This window comes from Camponotus vicinus, unplaced genomic scaffold (assembly GCF_025532165.1).
Source record: "Camponotus vicinus isolate PSW18456_S1 unplaced genomic scaffold, iyCamVici1.0 SCAF_1, whole genome shotgun sequence".
Classification (NCBI taxonomy): domain Eukaryota; kingdom Metazoa; phylum Arthropoda; class Insecta; order Hymenoptera; family Formicidae; genus Camponotus; species Camponotus vicinus.
In genome coordinates this window covers 4,722,513-4,745,009 of record NW_028141945.1, presented here as the reverse complement: position 1 = coordinate 4,745,009, position 22,497 = coordinate 4,722,513, and the positions used below count along the sequence as shown (strand labels likewise).

General features: G+C 31.9%; 3 protein-coding genes across 9 annotated transcripts in view; 1 reads left to right on the top strand and 2 right to left on the bottom strand.

Moving 5' to 3' along the window:
- The window catches only part of Kdm3 (Lysine demethylase 3), a 334,026-nt gene that overhangs the window by 20,007 nt on the left and 291,522 nt on the right, over positions 1–22,497 (bottom strand). For all 6 annotated transcript variants that reach the window (XM_083094679.1, XM_083094698.1, XM_083094689.1 and 3 more), the window contains one exon: positions 7,098–7,227. In XM_083094679.1, the coding sequence (XP_082950805.1) occupies positions 7,098–7,227 (130 nt within the window). The remainder of the gene's footprint in view (positions 1–7,097; positions 7,228–22,497) is intronic.
- On the bottom strand, positions 639–7,061 carry LOC145968973 (uncharacterized). The gene is made up of 2 exons (XM_083094856.1): positions 5,522–7,061; positions 639–5,337 (listed from the first exon to the last, which is right to left on the bottom strand). Exons 1-2 carry the CDS (start codon positions 5,834–5,836, stop codon positions 5,242–5,244), a joined length of 411 nt encoding a protein of 136 aa, XP_082950982.1. The 5' UTR covers positions 5,837–7,061; the 3' UTR covers positions 639–5,241.
- On the top strand, positions 11,919–16,569 carry LOC145968903 (uncharacterized). 2 transcript variants are annotated; one of them, XM_083094802.1, is made up of 10 exons: positions 11,919–12,392; positions 13,186–13,313; positions 13,414–13,563; positions 13,916–14,188; positions 14,277–14,431; positions 14,559–14,815; positions 14,954–15,138; positions 15,211–15,373; positions 15,443–15,576; positions 15,702–16,569. In XM_083094802.1, exons 1-10 carry the CDS (start codon positions 12,371–12,373, stop codon positions 16,035–16,037), a joined length of 1,803 nt encoding a protein of 600 aa, XP_082950928.1. In that variant the 5' UTR covers positions 11,919–12,370; the 3' UTR covers positions 16,038–16,569. The 2 variants fall into 2 exon arrangements, with proteins under 2 accessions (XP_082950928.1, XP_082950921.1); XM_083094795.1 differs by having other exon boundaries at positions 11,920–12,409.

Sequence of the window (22,497 nt, the reverse complement as noted above, 5' to 3'; positions counted from 1 at the left end):
TTCGACGGTATCAAATTATATTTTCCGCAAAATTCGCGCGAATACGTAAAACTCAATAGCGTACGAAATCGAAAACGCGGCCGGATTCGCGGAAATTTTCTGCGCGCGTTGCGAAAAGTCGCGCACACAGAAACACGTGTTATCTTATCGTCTTATAGACGGGAATATTACGCCGCGAGCAAACAGATAATGGCGAGATAACTTTCGATAAGACACGGCGAAGAAGAAGCGGAGTCATTTGGCTTATTTTTATGACCATGCAGACACTCGCATGTCGAGGAGATAAGGAAAAAGGAAAAAAAATCACACATACCATGCATGCCTTTCGCCTGCATACTTTCATCCATCGATTATACCCGAGAATTGCGATTCGAGTACCAACGAGAGAGCATTTGGAACTCGATACCGTAATCATACATGGTCAGTTTAATGAAGTAACAAATGTTGAAAGCAAGATAATGAAAAAAAGATTTTGAAAAAATGTTCTCGCTTCATATCTCTCTTTCAACGATAAATATTTCATCGTTACAAATAAATTCTCGAGATATATTTGATAAAAAAATACCTAGACATTTCATTAATAAGATATACACACATATACACACATGAATCATCTCGCGCATGAATTATCTCTATTTTTAAAGAATATAATTAAAAGCTTCTAGAATCCAAGAATACATGACATATTTAACACTTGAAACATACAAAAACGAGTGTTTATGTGTGAGTGCAAATTAAATTTTTTATTAAACTTCTATCGTAAGAATTAAAAACAATATCAATTATTCTTAATTCTTAATATTTTGCTCAATGTATCCTTTCTCTTTATCTTTTCGCGCAATATTCAGGAATAATTTCAACTCTGTTTTTCGCATATTAGCAATTGAAAGTAATACATACGCAAATTTATTCATTTTTCGACGTACGACACACATTTCTCAGCTCAACTCGAAAGGAGCTGTGCCAAGCGATTCGTAAGAAGCTAAATCCGCTGACACCGTCGAGGAAGCCCAGAGGCTTCCTATGTGCTTGATACGCAGCACGAAGAACGCTGATTACACACTTCTACTGTTATATCGCCTTCGCGAACTTGGCTATCGTCCCCTCGCCAGCTTACATACACACAGACAAGGCTTTGTAAGCTTTGTATCAAAGTTCAGAACGTATCTCGCGATAAATCTGTAGACTACTTTGTTCAGCAAAAACTCGATTATCTCTGATCGTCTTTTCTGAATTAGGTATTGGATGCCCTCATTCCGCGTCTCACGACCAACTCGCGTTTAACACGAATCTCACGAAATATCTTATATATTCAGATCGCACAAACATGATCGGAAATATTTTATATATTATTCTCGCGACTTTTTATTCGCAAAAATGTAGGATACCAGACGGTAGTAAATAAAGGATAAGCTAACACCGATCTCTCGTGTACGTGTGCATTGAACAGCACGCGCACAGCGCTACTTATTCAATGCCGGATGCTTAACGGGATCTTTGAATTTCTATTGTGCGTCTCTATTCAGCGTCGGCACAATGGTACACGGAGCGATTATTGTAGGAGTTTTTGCGTACAGTTGCAGATACGAGCCGTAAAAGAGAATTCATCTTGCGTATCTGACCTCGCGATCTCGGGACACGTAATTACGACGACACTAACTGCCGCATATCGCAAATAATTAGCGAAAGATGGCAATTTTGTAACGATAATGAACGAGACTCTACATTTCCCACCGCAATATGTATCATCGCGACCAACGAAACATATTAAGCCTTCTAATTCCTATTCTTCTTACGTAATCTTAGAAGAAAAATTCTAAATTGCAAAATCACATTGCATATCGCTAAACAAACACGTTCACATTTGCATTACGTAAAAAAACATTTGCATTTCCGCGCGCGCGCGCGCGCGAGAGAGAAAGAGAGAGAGAGAGAGAGAGAGAGAGAGAGAGCAAGCTTAAGGGAAATTCTCTCTTCGATTTAGACAAGTCAATTTCGATTATACTTTTGTTTTTCATCTCTCCGGGATTTCTGAGAAAATAATCAAGATTAATAATAATATACAATAACACATATTGTATAAATATTATTACAGCAACACGCTGAGAAAAATATTTTGCCGATGCAAAGATGTGATTGAAAATTAACGCAATGATCGAATCTACGGTGCAAGGTTCGATATTCATTATCTTATCCATCTTTTTAATTAATCCTTTTTGTTTTTCTTATCCTTTCTCTCTCATTTTCTTCACTCGTTCTTGCTTCTTTTTCTTATTCTCCTTTCTCATTAGTGTCATTAAAAATTAACATCTCTTTATCTGTATCTATCTTTTGAGTTTCAAATGTAAAACTACTCTTTTCACATAGAGAAAATTCACATGATCATTATCATTTCTATCCGCGCTATTATACCATCTCATACACGCTTGCGCGTTTTCGTTTAATTGCTCGGAAAGAATTTATCATGAGGCATAATAGACTCTTCATAGTAGACTAAGAATGAACTCAGGTAGATCGAACTTCTTTCTTCCTTTGTCGCTCACTTTATGTCATCCTGCGAGACATCTCATCCGAGTTTCCGAGGGAACCTATCTTGCATCATTTTGATGCATTTACAAATAACAGTCAAAAGTAGATACAGGTATTCAGGTATTGCAACAGCATCCGTGCGACCTTGCGATTGCGTTGCATCGCGACGGTGTCGCCGACCGGGGAAGCGTTCCACGAACGGATATATCTAACGGATCGCCCAATTTACGTCCGACCTCGTCGTGCCGTGCACCAGAGAGCCCACCCCCCTACGACGGTGTAACGTGCGATCAAACGAGATTAGAGGCCACATATTACGTGTGTGTCTATGTACTCGTGCATCCGTAACTCGAGCTAATCCGCCTAACACCGTCGTACAGATGTGTGTGCTCGCCGCATTGGTATTACGCCATCGTGCGCATACGTTCGCGAGTACATATACATACGTATTAAGTCGTGGCACATATGGTTCTACATATATCGCGTACATATGTACGCGGATGGCGTGTGTGACCCCTTTACACGAGAACAGCGCGACTTGCTTTCGCGTATATTACGGATAACTGTACTGCCGGACTGCATCGCGTATACGTGGATGATACACGCACTGCACGCACATGCGTGCGCGGTTAGTAAAAAGGAGAAAGAGAGAGACAAGCGCGATATTTATGTGCGCGTCTAGGGAGGAAGACCGGAGTAATTTTTATGCGCGTCTTCTATACACGGATATATATACATCTATGGACGATGCGGTAATTAACTTTGCACGGGATTAGAAGGCGTGGGTACATCGACGAGCGAATTCACGAACGCTGAAGCGAGGGAACGTGTCGAAATTCCGTGCGCGGCTAGAGAACGTTCCTAGAGGAAAGCAATTGCGAATACATTACGTTGCATAGTTGATAGTTCATCCCACGTTGCGTGGTACAAGGTTCTTCCCGTTGCTCTTTCCGAGCGTCAATTATTTTGTGTAGATGACAAGTGCTCGGAAAAATCTGCGATGAAAAAAGATTGGCAACGAGAAATTTGAAGCATTGAGATATTTTGATTTCTCCGAGACACATAAAATCTCTATCTATTTACACACTTGACATTTTATGAGATATTATTTTGAAATCTGCTAGACTAAAAATACGATAGCTGCCCTATATTTTGATGCCCGTATTAAATTCATGGTTGTATAAAAATTTTTTTATATAGTTAATTTGCATTCGTGAATTAATAGAATACTAAAATAAAATTATTTAAGATATTTAGATTACTAATTCAGAATAAAAAATTGTATTTGTAAATATTTCTCACGAACAGAGGAAAAATATCGGGCCTTTTTCAGGATTCGAGTCTTCTAAGACTTCTCTGTTGGCAACTACTTTATCTGATTATTCACCACATATCATTATACTCTCTTTGCTCGTTTACACAGTACAATCGCTTATTCATCCCCGAACACTTCATAATCGTCATACTTCCCCCCCTGGAATTATCACACCTTTCTCTCGGTTTATCCAGAACTTCTAAGAATCCTCCTTAGCTTCAACATAAAGTTGAAGAAATTCTTTATAGAATCATTCTCACTGAAGACATGAGAAAAATATAATTAAAATCTATGCTGAATGCGCGTATTTTCCGAGATTCTATTATTACCGCGCGCGTGGATGATTAATAATCTTTTTGTACCGACGAATTTTGCATTGCAAATGTCACTTACGACGCAACATACGTGCTCACGTACACGTGTGTTCGGAAAGTGTAGAGAAAGGTAAAGGGGAAAGATGGAACGAAATGTTTCCGGCGATAAACAGCGTGAAAGTTTTGGTATCGCCAACGCTGATGATCGACGCGATAATAATTTTGCGCATAACTTATTCGCATATCGCTATCGACGGTGACCTCTTTTTTCCCCACTCGATATGCGAACACTGTCTATCTGTGTCTATCCATTCATCTTCGACGAAAGCACCTTTCCGCGCTGCATAATTAATTATCTTTGCTAAGAATGATAATTGCATCATTTACCGTGTCCACAATTTGTTCACACGATCTTCAAGCTACACTTTTTTTTAAGCTATAAAATATGCGCATAGAAGTCATTTGAAAATTGATTCTTTTATTAAGATTAAAATTAAGAGATCTGAAAAAATTGGAAAATAGAATTGTATGATTAATTATATTGACTCGCGCATATCCACGCATTGTCAGAAATATATAATAAATACATGTTGCGTTATCATGACTATATAATTAATACGTGTCATTGTGATTATACAATGAATCGTTTAATTAATATATTCCGTTCTTTCTCGAGACAACTGCGGAAAAATGCTCTATAAGCGTCATAATCACAAAGATTAAACTTTTTTTTATTCATGTATTATTAAATTGTTCACTGAGAATACATAATTTCAAGTTGCTGATAAATCTCGTTCTCATTATCATATTGTCATTTTTGTATTATCATTTTACTATTCCGTTCTCTTTCTCGTACGTGTCTTACATGAGGCCGTAATCTATTTTTTAACACACGGGATACAACCTCGAACACGTGTGACTAATGTGATAATGTGACCGAGTCGTAAACAGAATTTTTGAAATATTCGTAGCAAATTTCTACACTTTTCGAAAATTAACTCGTGTAGCAACGAGAAATAGTTAAAAAAAAACGTGCGAGTCTTCGCATTTCTCAAAATTTCGATACTCGTGTTCTTTCCACGATCATCCCACGTGTTTTTCTGGAAATGTCAGCCAATCTGGATGTCTTGCACGCACGCCACGCCTGTCTGCGATAGCTTGGCGAAGTGCCAAGGTCGACTACAAAGATCACGAAATGAAACTGCTATTATATTCCGAAGCACGTTAATCGCATTCCTCGCACTTAGCGAACAATAATATTTCGAATATGTGAATTGTACTTAAAGAAAACATTTTAAAACTTTATCTTGTTTTGCCAAGTAATAAAAGATCCATTTCATAGAGTTGAAAATAATAATCTTACCAATTCGCAAATCAAATTGCTTGGATAACGCCGCGATTTCACACGCGATTTCCACCATGTTGACACGGGTGACATGGGACAATAAGTAGATGATAGATCGAATTGTTGTATCGCTGGTCTTTGCATTTGCCATTGTGATAGAATCTGTTCTTTTCGCACGTAAATTTCTCTGAATTGTCTTTTGTAAATCTCTTCTTGATATTTCATATGGAATGATGAGGATGATTCTAAATTTTGCTCGAGAAGAGGTCGTTGAATGGCACGATCGTGCAATCTTTCCACATCATTATTTATATTATTTGCATTGATGCTCATAATTATTCTAGTCTATGTTAAACGATATTTCGAATTAAACATTCAAATGAAGAATATAAAATTCAACATTTGTTTTTAACTTCAGTTCAAAAATATCCGCTAATATAGAGCGAGTCGCGCATAAATTTTATCGCGTAAACGATAAATATTCACTTAATAGTTGGTAATTACAAAACTCGCACTGCTTTTGACACTTTTTTTCAGTTAAAATATTTAAATATTAACGGAACCCGATATCTATAAAAGTTCACGTGGTCGAAATTAACTGAACAGAAGACCTTTAAAGACAGAAATACGAGTCAAGAAAACAAACAAAACAAGATAAATGGCTAGGTTAAAAAAGATCGAAACTTAGAGACGTTAGCTTTATATATATATATATATTATTTCCATCGCTTCCTAGAGAAATTTTAGAAAGCATAGAAAGACACTAGAAACTAGATTTAGATTAACCACACAATTTATTGATCCCGAGTTGGACCCTGTAGTCGTAATGTGTAAATCAAATCGCACCGACAAACTTACGTACCATCCGATCTGCAAAATCGAACTTAGCAAATTATGTAATGTATAGCGGATCGCATAATCTCCCTCATTTCCCCGCCTATCTCTGAATAGGAATGGCAAAATAACGATCTCGTTGTGAAACAAAGAGCGCATTTTTTTTAGGAAAATTCGAACTTCCTCGTTATATTAACTTTATTAGACACTGCTGCAAATAGGATGCTGCTGATCTCAAAAATAAGAGACAATGGATGGAAGCAATAATTAGTAAACAAGCATCTTGAATGCACGTCAGCAATCAAAACTTTGCACGAGTTAAAAAACAGGAGCTTCTCATCTCTCAGGCATAAATATCGAAACAGACAAAATTGTAGGCATTTTCCATCGTGATATTAATTAAAACACTAATATTCTAAATATTAATTGATTTCAAGAAACTGTTTCGATCATTAAATCCATGAGAAAACGTTTATAAAATAAGTACGGGTCTTTTATTCCCAGTTTCGATTTATGACGAAAATTATTTGAAATTCGTCGAAATTGATGAAGGACATTTCCATGTCATTCTTTTGTGAATAGGTAAACCATAAATTTACGCATTATTTTTAATATCATTAACTTAATATGAATTAAATTCACTAATTTAGGAAAATTTTAAATTTCCATAGCAGATAAGTCTGGCGTTATAAGTGTCTCCATAATGATTCGAAAGAAAACATTATTATCAACCGATAACGAATAGTAAAGCGTGACTAACCTTTTGTTGTGCCAGCCTGAAGGATTCCTCGAAGTGCTTATGAACCGCCTGTTCAGCCCTCTGTTTCTCAAGCCTCTCCCGTTCCATCTTGGCCTTCTCCAACTCGCGCACTTCCGCTTCGCGGCGTTCTCTGTAACAAGCGAGCAACGAAAACTCAGTCTTGTCATTATCACGCGATTATGCGAATCGGTGCGTATAAATTAGCCCACAGGTTTACGAGGTTATTGGCAATTAAGAACGGATTTGTAGGCACTTTACGAGCGCATCGTCGACGAACAATTTCCCATTCTTAAATCTCAAAGCGCATACATGCATAGTTTTAGCTAATTAGCTCTAATGGCTCGTAATCTCCATCAAGCAAAGTTGAAAGTTAATCAAAATATAATAGTTGTATATATTATTATTTTTATTATTATATTTCTTATCGATGCAACTTGTAAAAAATCAAATCATTCAAGTATAAATTTTATTTTGATTGTCAATCATAATACAAATTATGCCAAATATCGAAATTCTAATAACTGACTCAATAACTAATATTCTAACTGAAATATAATCTTCCAAGTAGCGATAAAAAATAATGCCATCTCACGCTATGGTCTTTGACCATGAAGCGTGATTGTCCTTATATACTGCTAGTTGTTATATACGACACGATGCTTAAACGATATAGATGTAATTTATACGCGCGTAATTTATACGATCGCAAAGAAGAACTCGACCGTTCTCATACTCCTTCGCATTCGCGTCCCTTATCGATTTACCTCCGCCCTACGACCTCGGCTACATTTGCTCAGCTTGGCGGAAATTCCAAATAGCGTAACGCGAGGGGGAAAAGAGAAATGCAGTGGTTACATTCTCTCTCCATTTCCTCTAAAGGCAACGTGCACCGTCAGCTGTTCTCGCTATCGTTCCGTCTGCGATGTTTCAAGCAGAGATTTGCAATCTTATAATAATATAAATCAAATCTCTTCCTAATTTCTTCGAGAGAGAAATATAATAAAATCAATTTCTATAAATCCACAAGTTCTAGAGAGAAAATATATGATTTCACGTCAAGATAATCATATATACGAGAAGCGGCACATCTCGATCTTTTCATTTATTTTCGATTCGTTCTACAAATTATTTCATCCAACGCTTCTTATTTCCGCGGGTTCAGAAAAAAAGAGATTCGCCCTAGGATATGCATTAATTAAAAAAGATTCCCCCTAGGGTATGCGTTCTTCGCTTCGTAAACGAAGAAATTCGCTCATCTCGCGTAAATGCGGCGCGAGTCAGCACGCGTGCGCAACGACCAAGATAATAAAACGCAAAGTCTGGTATTATCTATCTCGCGACTTTTTAAGGGAGAGGAGAGGGGAAGCGGAGGGAGAAAGAGAAAGAGAGAGATAAGTATTCATTAACGCTTGCGCAAGTTATTTATACTGTTACGTGCGCGTGTTTATCTGCACGCTCAGTCGGCGGATCTTACAATGCACGCGCGGGATCTGCGAGCGCGATAAATACATCCGCACGTATCTTTTTCCTCGCCATCCTCCTCTTTCGTTTTGGCTCGTTGTTCTCTCTTCACTCCCGTACTCTGACCGTAGTGTCCTAAAAGATCCGTCAACGTACACGTATGCAAGTATCCTTTCTTCTTAAAAATAAAAAATGGAAATGAAGCAATCGCGATATTTTTAATTCATCTATAAAAATTGGAACAACTTTACAGAGATTTACAATTTGCAGAAATTTACGATTTATAAAGTTATTGTAAGGTTTTACAAAATCAAAGTTAACGATATGTATACGTTCACAAAATGAAGATAATAAAAATATTCAAAGTTCGTTGACATTTGTGAAAGGGAACGGGTATTAAAGGCGACGTCCTTGATCTTTCTCTGGATCTTTGTTCTATTTTTGAGTTTCTCTCTTTTTTCAAGACCTTGAAGGTTATCATTCATTCTCTTTCTCATTCATCTGTTGGCTGTTAAATAAAGCGTCAGTCAATTAGAAGAAGAGAACAAGTAAAAATATTCGAATCATGAGATCCTGTCATCAGACAGATCTTTTGCTTCTTCGATCAATAACCAATCGATCAAACGTAAATCACTTTAAAATATAACTTTTATTCTTTCAATAACAATACAAGAAAAGAATTTTTTTATAATTTCTTTTCCATCTCTTTAATAGTTTTAGATATAAATTCTTATAAATATGGATCTAATTCTATCAATAATTCTATAAGTTTATGTTATATATTTTCAAATATTATATTTTCGAAGAAATGACAAGACAAAATAAAATGCAACTATCAAAAATATATATAATATATACTTTGAAAATATGTAAAAATAATATCTTTATACATACTCGATACATTGTAATGACACGTAATAAATATTTTTTATCACACATGTTATTTATAATACACTGGAATCTCTCAAGAGTAGAGGGGCTGTACTGGGCTTTGATAACGAGGTTGTTCTCATTTCTTTAGGATCATAAAAGGTATTATTTCACACGACAGTTATTAGCAAGATTTATATGAATGTGTTCTTTCACTGTCGGAAGAGACCCACAATTCTGCACATTGTTGCTGGATCTCTACTCATATTGTCTAACAAGTAACTTAGAAAGAATGCAATATTTAAAAGTTTACTTTTGAGAGATGGTCCCAGTGTACAAACTTATTCTAAAAATATACTCTCTAAAAGTGAATCAGTGTATTATCACTGAAAAATAGTAAATAGTCACTTATTACAGCAGTTATAAGTACAGCACTGTAAATCAGTGATATTTTATTGAAAGAATCAGTTAATAATTTTGACTGTTTCAATCAGTAATATTTCTCAATATTAGTAATATTTCTTTCGTTATTGTCAGTAATATTAAACTACAATTCATCTCTCTATCTGTTTCATATAAACTTAAAAATTTTATTTATATTTACTAAATATTTATTATATTAAAAATTTTATTTTATTTATATTACATGCATATTGAACTTGTTATTTTAAATAGATAACGAACGAATAATTTTCATTAAGTCGCCAGACATTTATTTGTCCGACTTATGAAGATCGATTTAATATCTGAAGCCTCTCTATTGAGATTGTATCAGAAATTAAATCGAAGTAATACTTCTAATTTTAAATGTCGCTCTTTGCAAACTTTATATAATTCTTATGACTAAAATTAAATACGAGAGAGATAGCGATCGTAGCGGTAAACGAACTAGCGATTACTGGTTTTACAGTAAAATTTACTGGTTTTACAGTGAATTTTATTTTAACTGACCATAATCAGTGAGATATAAGATAAAATAACAAAAAAGTAAGCGTTTCCACTGAAGATCAGTAAAATACTCACTGATTCTCAGTGAAATCTTATTTTACTGTTTAAATTAGTGATATTTTCACTGATTCACTTTTAGAGAGTAGAAGGATAATTACTGAATAGATGTACAAGAGCTTGAACAATATTGACTCATCTATTATTTTTTTAATAAAGATATCTAATTATCAATCTTTCGTATGATATGCTGCACGAAAGAAAAAATAGTAAAAGTTCCAATTAAAAAAAAATTCTCATTTAGTCATTTCTCGATTATCAACGACGTGTCAACAACGCAACACGCGCGGCTCGCTCTGCGTTTGCACTTCGACATTTACGACATCGATTGCTGAAATGCGTTTAAAAACGCATATCACTGCAGTTGTGTAAATGTATAGGCTTATCTACACTGAAAAAATTATTTTTTTGACTGCCACCAAAATATTTAGTACACACATTTTGGTTGACGGTATAAAATATTTTACTTATACTAACCATATTTATCATAGAGAAAACAAAATTCAAAAATTCATTAAAATTAGCGCAACCAAATTATTTGCTTAATTTCTTTAGTTTTTTTTTACAGGCAAATTATCATCTTTACAAGACTTTATTATTAAGTAATATTTAAAAAATTATTATTAAGTACATTTATCTTAAAAAGAAGTGTTTAATAAAAATTTATAATTATATATATACATATAGTGTTAAAAAAGTCTGGACACGGTCGAATATCTCGATAAGGAAGAGTTTTACTAGAAAGTGTTTCAGACAAAAGTTGTATGGCTTCGAGGGGGACATAACATGATACCATTAGTTTTACCCTAAAGAGTCACGTGAAGGTCACCTCCAACTTTTTAAATGGGACACCCTATATACTTTTACATATTTTTGTAGCTCATCTCAAGAGCTTTCCAAAACACTATAATTAAGTTAGTTTTCGTTAAGTACTTTCCGAGTTATGAGACTTGAAATCATTTCTTAATTTTACATAAACCGTAAAATATTTTGTAAAATATTCATTTTTCGATTATCTTACCTTAATACTTTTATGTACAAAATAATGAGAGGAATCAATTGGTGTAAAGAAAATACATAGTTATTTTTAAGAAAAAATATGTAATTGTTAATTGCAAATTACATATTTTTTCTTCGAAACAACTATGTTTTTTCTTTACACCAATTGATTCCTCTCATTATTTTGTACATAAAAGTATTAAGATAAGATAATCGAAAAATGAATATTTTACTAGATATTTTATTGTTTTATGTAAAATTAAGAAATGATTTCAACCTCATAACTCGGAAAGTACTTAATGAAAAATAACATAATTATAGTGTTTTGAAAAGCTCTTGAGATGAGCTACAAAAATGTGTAAAAGTATATAGGGTGTCCCATTTAAAAAGTTGGAGGTGACCTTCACGTAACCTGCAGGTGACTCTTTAGGGTCAAACTAATGACACCATCTTATGTCCCCCTCGAAGCCATACAACTTTTGTCTGAAACACTTTCTAGTAAAACTCTTCCTTATCGAGATATTCGACCGTGTCCAGACTTTTTTAACACCCAATATATATATATAATATAAATATTATTTTTGTGAAATCTGACGGTTATTTTTTCGTCGCACTTTTAGCGGCAGATAGTATTTCATGATGAGGCGGGAGGCGGAAGGGACCAAGCGAGTGCGCGCCTTTGTACGCGCCTTAATACATACGCACTTCGAGTTGCGCGTGATCATACCGGTAAAAAGATCTTGTCAGTACAAGTCGATACGCAGTACGCAGCGTTTGGCAAGATCCAGTTCAAGATCCTAGTAGAAGTTTTTTCTTGTGTCTTGTGGAGTTTAGTTTTACTAAAATTAGTGTCTTGTGGAGTTTAGTTTTGCTAAATTGTGTTAAAATCATGAAACGGGATATTAATGACGATCAAGAATTTATTAAAACGACATTAAATGACTGGAAATTATCAAAATGGTATGATCGATTTATTGGTAAGTACTTATTAAATACGCACATATAATTATATGTTGAATTTTATCATTTTTATCAGATGTAACAATAATTAACATATCGATATCTTGCTTTAGACTATATATATTTAGCATGTTAACATCTTGTTTCATTAAAGTATAAAGTATATGTACATTAGAATACGCATTTTTTAGTCTGTTTTTTAGTTCTGTTGCCGGGTGTTTGTTAAACTTGCGAGAGTGAAATAATTGATTTATGATGAAAGTGTCTTTAACCTATAATACACAAATTGTTGCATTGTTGATTAAGGCTACAGTCAAGCGTGCGCTACGAATAGTGAATCTAGAATGGATACGCTGGCAGCAACAAATTATTTTACATAGAGTATAGTTCGACGTTCGGCCCCTCGATCCTCGACTGTTCCACAGGAACGCCGAGCTATACTCTCTATGCGAGATAATTTGCTGCTGCCAGCGTATCCATTCTGGCATCACTGTTCGTAGTGCACGTTGACCGTAACCTAAAACAAGGACGGACTCGTCGCAACATTCGACTGTTTATACTCTCACGATCTTATTGTTAGTCGGCGATAAAAAAAAGTGCGCATTCCACTTATTCCAGTGTAATAAATAATTCAGTATATTTCGTCGATTTAGAACACATTTTTGAGAGATTTAGTGTATTTATTGACCGATACGGTTTAAATAATTGTAAATGAAAACAAGGCTAGATTTAAGTTTAATCGTTAAACAATATTAATTTTCTTTAATTCTTTTATTCGTATCTCATGTTTTAGAGGAAGACATTGATAAAGAAGCTTTTCTGAATATAAGTGAAATTGAAATAGCACGAATAATAACTACGATTGGAGGGATTCGCTGTTTTCTTGAGAAAAGAAGATTATTGATAGACAGTATAAAATTGGTAAGATAAAAATTTTTATGCTTTTCGAAATATTAAAAAACAGTAAAGAATGAATTAAATTGTAAATGTTTGGAAAAATTAATATCTGATACCTTTATAGGAAAAATTACTAAAAGTATCAAATGACGACAATGATGATAATCAATTGATACAGTTACAATGTCAAAATAATGAAAAAGAGCCTCAAGAATCAAATAAACAAAAAGAAGCAAGATTTTCTAAATTATCCTGTAGTGATGCACAACCTTCGGTATGTTTAATAAAATATTTCTTTTCTTAAAAATTTGAATAACTAATAAAAATAAAGCAATAAATATTATAAAACAATAAAATATATAAAATATATAAAAAATATATAAATAATATATAAAATATATAAAAAATATATAATATATAAAATATATAAAAAATATATAAAATTATAAAATATATATATAAAATATTTAAAATAGTTATATATAAAAATATAAATAGTTATGTATAAAAATATATAAAAAATATATGTATATAAATATAAAATCGAGTTGTAAACAATAAATGTAAAATATAATTACTTAATTGAAAGAAATATATTTATTAATGCTTTTGTTTTGTTTTTTTAGACATCGTGTGCACAAAGAAATCCCTTGAAAGATAAAACAACACAAATATTAAATACAACTTCAATTGATGACTTTCATAGTGAACATTATAACACTGGGAATATATTAAACGATTCATCAGATGAATGTACGAGTACCGAAGAAGATAATAAAAATTCAGCACTAAAGGAATGTGATAATATTAAGGAAAGTGGGTCAGAAAAAAGTAATAACAATCAGAACAAATTTAACATTTCATACACCTTAAATCATTCTACATCAATTCAAAATGCGGTAATGTTTTCATGCAAAATACAATTTTATAAATATTTTATTAATTTTATAAATATTTTACAAATATTTTTTTTTATCATTTTAATAGGATTTGAGAAAACTATTACTAAGTTTTATAGATGGACAAATTATTATAAAATTTTATGAAAAGCATAATATACTCGATGAAACCAAACGTAGGAAGTTGACCGAACTTCTTGTTACTCAATTTATGTTTGCAAAATCTGTGGACGGGACAGAAATGTAATTGCTAAATATACATATATATGTATAAAATATTTATTCTATATTTATATTATTAATATATATATATATATATATATATATATATATATATATATATCATATAAATGTATTCTAATGTTCGTAGAGTTCGTTTGTTGAATGCTGATTTTGACATTGTATCGAAAAAGATCCAGAATTTGTTTCCAAATGAGCAACAGGCATTTTATTATGTTCCACCAAAATCTGAAGGACCTTCCCAAAAAATATCAAAAGGAAAATTACCGGATTTTTATCGAAATAAACTTGATGAATGTCGACAAATTGGACTTATAGAAAGAAAACGAAAGAGAACTAGTGAAAACATTAATAATTCAGATATTGAACTAAGCATTAATTCTGAAGGTAATAATAGAATATATGTAGTTAGTTCTGTAAGTTGTATTTTTTTAGATACGTTACAAATTTAATTAATATTACGATATATCTTGTAAAAGATTTTTAAGTTTAAAACTAAATTATTAAATTAAAATATAAATATAGCTAAACGTGTTTGCGAAACACATCTGCAATGGTTGCGGTATAATACAGCACCTTGGTCGTCTGTAAAAAAACATTGGAATGGATCTCGTGAACTGAGACATCAAAGTTTTATAAAACAAAAAGGAAATGTTTATGACATTTTTAACGAATACCCAGTGCTTAAACAAGAATTCGGTTACATGCTTGTATGTAATGAAAAATTTATTTTTACAATTTCTTTTTAAAAATTTGTATTATATATGTAGTTTTTTTTTCAGTTGGATGCTGATTATAATGCTTTAATTAATGAAAAATCTAATATTTACAACGAATGGCCCGAACTATCTAAAAAATTAGAAACATTACTAGAAAATCGAATCGTAAAAGATAAAACTTTTGCGAAGCAACTTGAAGAGATCCAATTATATGAAAAAGGAGATGGTAATAAAATTTTTAGTATATAATTAAAAAAAAATTAATTTATTGTAATTATTTAATTATGTTGAACAGAATGCAGAGATGCTGCATTGATTTCTTTAATATCGGTATTATGTCCTTCCAATGTGCGATTAAAGATACCAGGAGGAAAGATATGGCGACCCACTATAGCAGAATCAATGGATGCTTTTATTTGTCATATTAAAGTGAGAAATTTATTTAATCGACATTTTGTTATCAGATTCTAATGAAATCGATTAAATTTCATCTTTATATAAGATAATGTAAATACTAATTAAAAATTAATAATAAGAAGAATTTAAATTTATAGGTTCCAGGGGAATTGGAAAGAATAAAACGTCGAAGACAAGAGAGAGCCATTAAACAGAAAGAAACTCTACAGCCATATATAATTGCAATAGGCTCACAATTAACTGCAATTGAGACATTTTATATCATCATTGATGATATAATGTATAAAATGGAAAATGTGTTAAAAGCTGTTGATATCCTGTACAAGATTTTTCAAGTTCTTAATGTCAAATATCCATCCGCCTGTGAACAAGTTTGGCTTTTTATACAAAAATATATTTATGGGCGAACAACAGAATGGGATAAGTATGACAAATCTGTCATGAATTTAATCGATCTTTTGAAAAGATTTTAAAGGCAAAATATAAAATATGATATCAATTTAGATTGAGAATTTGATTTATCATTTATTACATTAAAAGAAAGAAATTGTCGTTAATATAAAATTTTGATATTTATGCATTCATTAATTGATTTAATAATTGATTGATTTAATAATTGATTGATGTTAACTGTTCAATTTATAATTTAGTTTAACACAATTTAAGATAATTGTCATTGTGTTAAATTCTATATTAGGGATGCTAAGTTTATCGGTATTTATCGATACTATCGACAAGCACTAACAGCACAACAGTCGATAGTTGTCGATAAGGAAAATAATTTATCCATAACTATCGATAGTTTTCATGTAGGATTTCTGAACACGGCCTTTGACGATAACATTGTGTAAAAAACCACGACTCGATGCCATTGTATATCGAGATGTAGTAATGCGTTTCAAATATTATTGTCTTTCGCTTTTGTTGTCTTTCGCTACTGTCGTCTTTTGCTCTTATCGTCTTACTATTTATTATAATTAGTAGACAACGGATATATACTAAACATATAATATAATAAGGAAGAGGACGCACAAAGAGAAGAGAATGGAAATGGGGAGAAGAAGAAATAGAAGAGGTAAAAGAAATGAACTACCTAGGTTACATTATGCAAAAGAACGGCGGAGCGGAGAAACATATAGTAGAAAGAATGAGAAGAGCGATGGTGGCGATGAAGCAGACCTGGAGCATAGGAGAAAGGATATTCGCGGACGACTACGAAAGAAGAATAAAGATGTTTAATGCGTTAGTAGGAAGCGTGGCTCTATACGGGGCAGAGATATGGGGATGGGGAAACGAAGAAAGGATGGAGAAAATAAAGAGGAAATATATAAAATGGATACTGAAACTAGACAGGAGGACACCAAACTACATACTGGAAGAAGAAACAAAAATGAAGGAACTGAGAACGGAGGCTATAAAAAGAGCAATAAAATATGAAGAAAAGGCAAGGCAATCGGAGAAGAAGATAATAATAGAATGTATGAAAGAAATAGAGAAAAGGAGAGAAAGTGGAGAAGAAAGTAAATGGGAAAAGAAAAGGAGAAGGATACTAGAGGAGGCAGACATGGGTAAAGAAGAACTGAAAAAGAAGAGAGAAGAAGGGGAGACAGAGATATCCGAAAAGATAATGGAAAGAATTGAAGAACAACAAAAAGAAGAGAGGAAGAGGAAAACAGAGGATTCAAGATATAACGATATATATAAAAAGATAAAGACAGAAGGAGTACCGAATTATCTGAAAGGAAAAAAGAGTAAGAAAGATAGGAGCAGAATTGCAAGATATAGATGTGGTAGCGAAGTGAGAGGAGGATACTACTGGAAGGAGGAGACAGAAAGAGAATGCAGGATATGTGGAAAAGGAGAAGAAAGCCTAAAGCATGTACTAAAGGAATGCGAAGCAACAAAAGACGAAATATCAATGGAAGAATTCTTGAGCGAAGAGGGAAACGGATTGAATATAATGAGAAAAATAGACAAGATACGAGAAGAGAAGAGGACGGAGAAGGCGGATAAAACCATCGCAAGTCAAGGAAACCCGAGGTGCAACGAAAGATAGAGACAAGAAGTAATAATGACTAAGAACAACAACAAAATAGGAAGCCAAAGAAGCCAAAGAAACCAAAGATACCAAAGATAATAAAGATAGAACACAAAGAATTACTAAACTACAAAGGGAGATCTAAGAGTTTTTACACACTCCATATAACATATAATACATAACATTTAACATTTTACTCATTTAGACTAGATTAGATTAGATAGGAGCTAAGACAGATAATGTTTTCTTATTCGCAACGTTATTTTCATTATATTTTTATTTTATTTTTGATTTTGATTTTATTCTGATTTTACTTTTATTTTACTCTTATCAGCAGTTACAATTTAATTTAATTTTATTTTATCTTATCTTATTTTATTTTATTTTATAATATCTCATATTACTTTCCCCGCCTGTTACGCTAAAGTTTAGATTTTAGATTTTAGATTTTAGATTTTAGATTTAGATTTTATTTTATTTTATTCCATTCAAGTACTGTAACTTACACCTTACACTCTATACACTTTATATATTATACTTTATTCTATTTCTATTTCTATTCTATTTTAATTTTATATATTATATCACATTTTATATTTTATATTTTATACGTTAATGAATACAAAACTTGTAAAGCTCTGTAAGACTGGAAGTCCATCCAAAGCCGTAAGGCATGGATTAAGAACAATAAATAAATAAATACTAAACATATAATATAAATATATAATATATATAAACCACCTGCAATCTAGAGAACCTAAAATTAAAAAAAATAAACAAACAATTAATAAAATTATCGATATTTGTCGACAGTATCGACAAGGATTTTGAAAACTATCGATAGTATCAACAAGCAAATTGTTTCGATATTTAACATCCCTATTCTATATATTTTATTACGTTATAATTCTATATATTATATTACGTATAGTAGTTTGACTGTTTCCAAAAATATATAGTATAGTTTGAAATGTCGTTAAGCGTTAAATGTAGTTATAAAAGTTTAAAAGTAATATTGATATGTATATGTGTGAATTGCTTTCACGCTATTTAAAATCTTATTTTCTATTTTAATAAGTTGTTTTTTAGACGTAAAAATAAATCTTGCGTTTGTGATTCTATCATTCATGATGTTCCGTTGCTATTTATGTGAGAGAGGATTCAAAAATATTGATCTGTTTATTCGTCATTTTTCTGTAATTCACAAATTTGAAACATGTATCAATCGTTTCACATGTATGCAAAATGACTGTTACCGCATTTTTCAAAATATTAATGTTTTTAAAAATCATTTGATTATTGATCATTCAGAAGATAATCAAAGATCTTTAAATGTATTAAGAATTTCTGCTGTTGATATATCAGCCCCAAGTGATAATAGTAACAGGGATTTTGATCTTACTTCCGACTCATTTGAAAGTGAACAAGAATTTATTAATGATTTTGACAATACTGAACAGAATCTTATTGACTTAAAAAAACAATTACAACATGAAGCTGCAAAGTTTGTATCTAGTTTTTATAATGAATTGTCAATGAATAGAACGCATGTGCAAACGATTGTTGATTCTACACGTATATTTGTCAACAAAATAATATTTTCATATCTGAAGCCAAATGTTCTAAATTTTACCAAAAATGTCGATGCAATCCAGTATAATATTGAGCAAGTCTTCAACTTATTTGAAAATCCATTCGATTCACTTGATTCAGAATTCAAACGGTTTAAATACTTTAAAGAACGAGGTACTTTAATAGAACCAGAATCGTACGTAATTGGACAACAAACTATTGGTAAAAAAATTGAATCAAATTATGTAATTGTACCCACTAATGTGACCGGTCAATATGTATCTATACAATCAGTTATACAAAAATTATTTGCTCTACCTGATTTCTTACAACAAATTTTAAACTATATGCAAAGTTTATCATTAGAATCGAATGGAATTTCAAATATAATTCAGGCTGAATTATTCAAAAAATTACAACAAAAGTATCCAAACAGAATAATTATTCCTCTTATATTTTATTATGATGAATTTGAAGTGAATGATCCACTTGGCTCAAAAACTGGCACTCAAAAAATTGGTGCTGTATATTATTCTTTACCATGTATACCTCCAAATGCTCAATCTCATCTTGTTAATATACAGGTTGCATTATTATTTAATAGTAATCATCGAAAAGATTTTGGCAATAGAAACGTCTTTTTACCACTCATTAAAGAATTAAAATTTCTACATACGCATCCAGTTTACAGGACGAATGACAATATTGATATTTATGTAAATTGTCTCTTATTTGTAGCAGATAATCTTGGTCGTCATGAAATAGGTGGTTTTGTTCAGTCTTTTTCAGCCAATAATCCATGTTCAGTATGTAAAATATCTCGTAACGAATTACTGAGTGCAACTTATGAAAAACCCGAACTTTTACGTAATATGGAAAATTACAAACTTGATGTTGAAAAAAATGATGTTAGTACATCTGGAATACACGAAGAATGTGTATTTAACGAAATAGAAGATTTTCATATTTTGGAGAACAGTGCCCTTGATATCATGCATGATATTTATGAAGGAGTTTGCGAATACGATTTGTCTCAAATTTTATTACACTACATTGTAAATTTAAAGTATTTTACACTTCAAGATCTAAATGATCGTATCGGAGCTTTTGACTTTGGCGTAAGTGAATTGAGCAATCGAATTCCTTTTTTGAAGAGAGAAAAATTAAATAATTATCGTTTAGGTTTTTCTGCATCTCAGGTAATACGTTTTATGAAATATTTTGGCCTTATTATTGGCGATCTTGTGCCTCCAGATGATTCTCATTGGGAACTGTATCTTACTCTTAGAGCGATAATTGATATTTTAAACGCTAGATCATTTTTATTGCAAGAAGTTGAATATTTGCAATGTTTGGTAACGGAACATCATGAAATTTATATTAGATTATTTGGAAACACTTTAAAAACAAAACATCATAATATGTTGCATTACACACGACTTATGCTTCGTGTAGGACCTCTAGTGAATCTTTGGTGTATGCGTTTCGAAGCAAAACACAAAGAGTCTAAGATAGAATCACATATAATTACTAGTAGAAAAAACTTACCACTTACTCTTGCTTTGAAACATTTATTAAAACTGAATGATAGATTACTTAATGAAATTTCATTATCTGATGAAATGTTACTCGGACCAAGTATTTTAACAGATGCTATATATTTTTATCCTCATTTTAATTTATTTAAAGAATATTTACCAGAAACTTACACAATTGTGTCATGGATTAAAATTCAAAGCATTTTATTTAAGCCAAAATTTGTGTTAACCTTAAGTGTAAAAGATTTATTATACCTGTTTTTGGGATGATACATTTTATTTGTTTAAATAATGTAAAAAAACCGTTTTTTATTTTACAAATTTTAGAAACAGTTAGTTTTTCGAGGCATTTATATGCCTATCGCGTTTCATTTTCAACAAAATGGAAAATTTTTGAATGTAATAATATTAAGTCAATTATTAACTATAATGGTGTTACTTCTTTAGTAAAATCGGCTGATGCCGATTATTTTGTAATAATGCAAGAATAAAATTCTACCAAAAATATGGTTGTTATTATTATATTTTTATTTAAGATAAGAAAAATATTTTAGTTGTAAGAACTAAATACAAGGAACCAAATTTTTTAGTTGGAACAATAAAATATTTGGTTGATCATATATTAACCAAATTATTTGGAACGGTTTACCAAATTTTGATTATGTCAACAAAATTGTTTTTTCAGTGTACTCGTTTTTCGCTGACTGCATCATGTTTGACATCGTGGCGCCGAAACGCAATTACGCGCGATCGCGTTATTGCTTTTCGCTTGCTCGTGAAGTAACTTAACTTCGTTACCTAGCACTGCGAGATTTTTTCGAGGTCGCGAGGATGCAAATAGCCTCGTTAACTTTGAAGCTATTTAATTGAGTCGGATCGCCTTGATGTCTGATTTTAGCGGACGGTAATTGTATTCTCTTTCGGTCTCGTTAGAAAAATATAATACTCTTAATAGTTTTATAGTCGACCTTTAAATTTACGACAATTCTAAAAGATCAAGTTCACAAACAGAGCTCTTATCATTACGCATGAAAGTATATTATCGAGTAAAATATAATGACGTATAATAAACGGCGAATCAATCTTTATGAAGGTATTCCTTGAAGCCGATTGAAAATTATAATTAAAAACCCTAAATATCGTCAAATAATTTCAATTAAAAACTCGAGATAAAATTAACGGATTAAATTAATAGTAAAAAAGTCAATATTAATATTTTTTAAGTATTAAATTTATCAAAGAATACACGTCCTATAAAATATCAATGTATAGAGTTTCTTTTCTTTCATTTTAAGAAAAGGCAGATTCCGTTGATACCGTTGAATCGAGTGTGCTCGTTCTTCACGAGAGAATTGCACGACGACGACATACATTACTCGCACGACATAATGCAACTCAGCAGCACGAGTGGTGTAAAGCTGGCAAAGCAGAAAGAAACGAGACGAAGCACTTCCAGGAGATCCGCACTCGTGGAAGCGGATATATTCTTGGAAGGTATACGGCCGATATTACATTTATCGTACGACAGATTTTTTAAGCATATTGGTTGGCTGCAGAATAGAAATTCCTTCTAGATACTTTCTATTTTGTAGGTAATCAAGACTTAAAAAATTCGTCATATGATAAATGATTAATGAAATATCAGCTTGTTTTTTTTTTTAAATATACTGTACAATCCAAACTTTGTGTATATATTGGAAAAAATATCCTTCTAGATATAAATTTTTTGATAAAAACAATTTTTTATTTCAACCTTTTCTCGAACAATAACAAGCATCAAAGAAA

Bases quoted from the DNA above. Each gene is read 5' to 3' on its own strand.
- LOC145968973 (XM_083094856.1), bottom strand. From the start codon at position 5,836: ATGAGCATCAATGCAAATAATATAAATAATGATGTGGAAAGATTGCAC. The intron at 5,338-5,521 runs GTAAGATTATTA...TGATCTTTGTAG, and splicing joins GCAATTTGATTTGCGAATTG to TCGACCTTGGCACTTCGCCA.
- LOC145968903 (XM_083094795.1), top strand. From the start codon at position 12,322: ATGAAACGGGATATTAATGACGATCAAGAATTTATTAAAACGACATTA. The intron at 13,314-13,413 runs GTAAGATAAAAA...ATACCTTTATAG, and splicing joins TGATAGACAGTATAAAATTG to GAAAAATTACTAAAAGTATC. The intron at 15,374-15,442 runs GTAATAAAATTT...TATGTTGAACAG, and splicing joins ATTATATGAAAAAGGAGATG to AATGCAGAGATGCTGCATTG.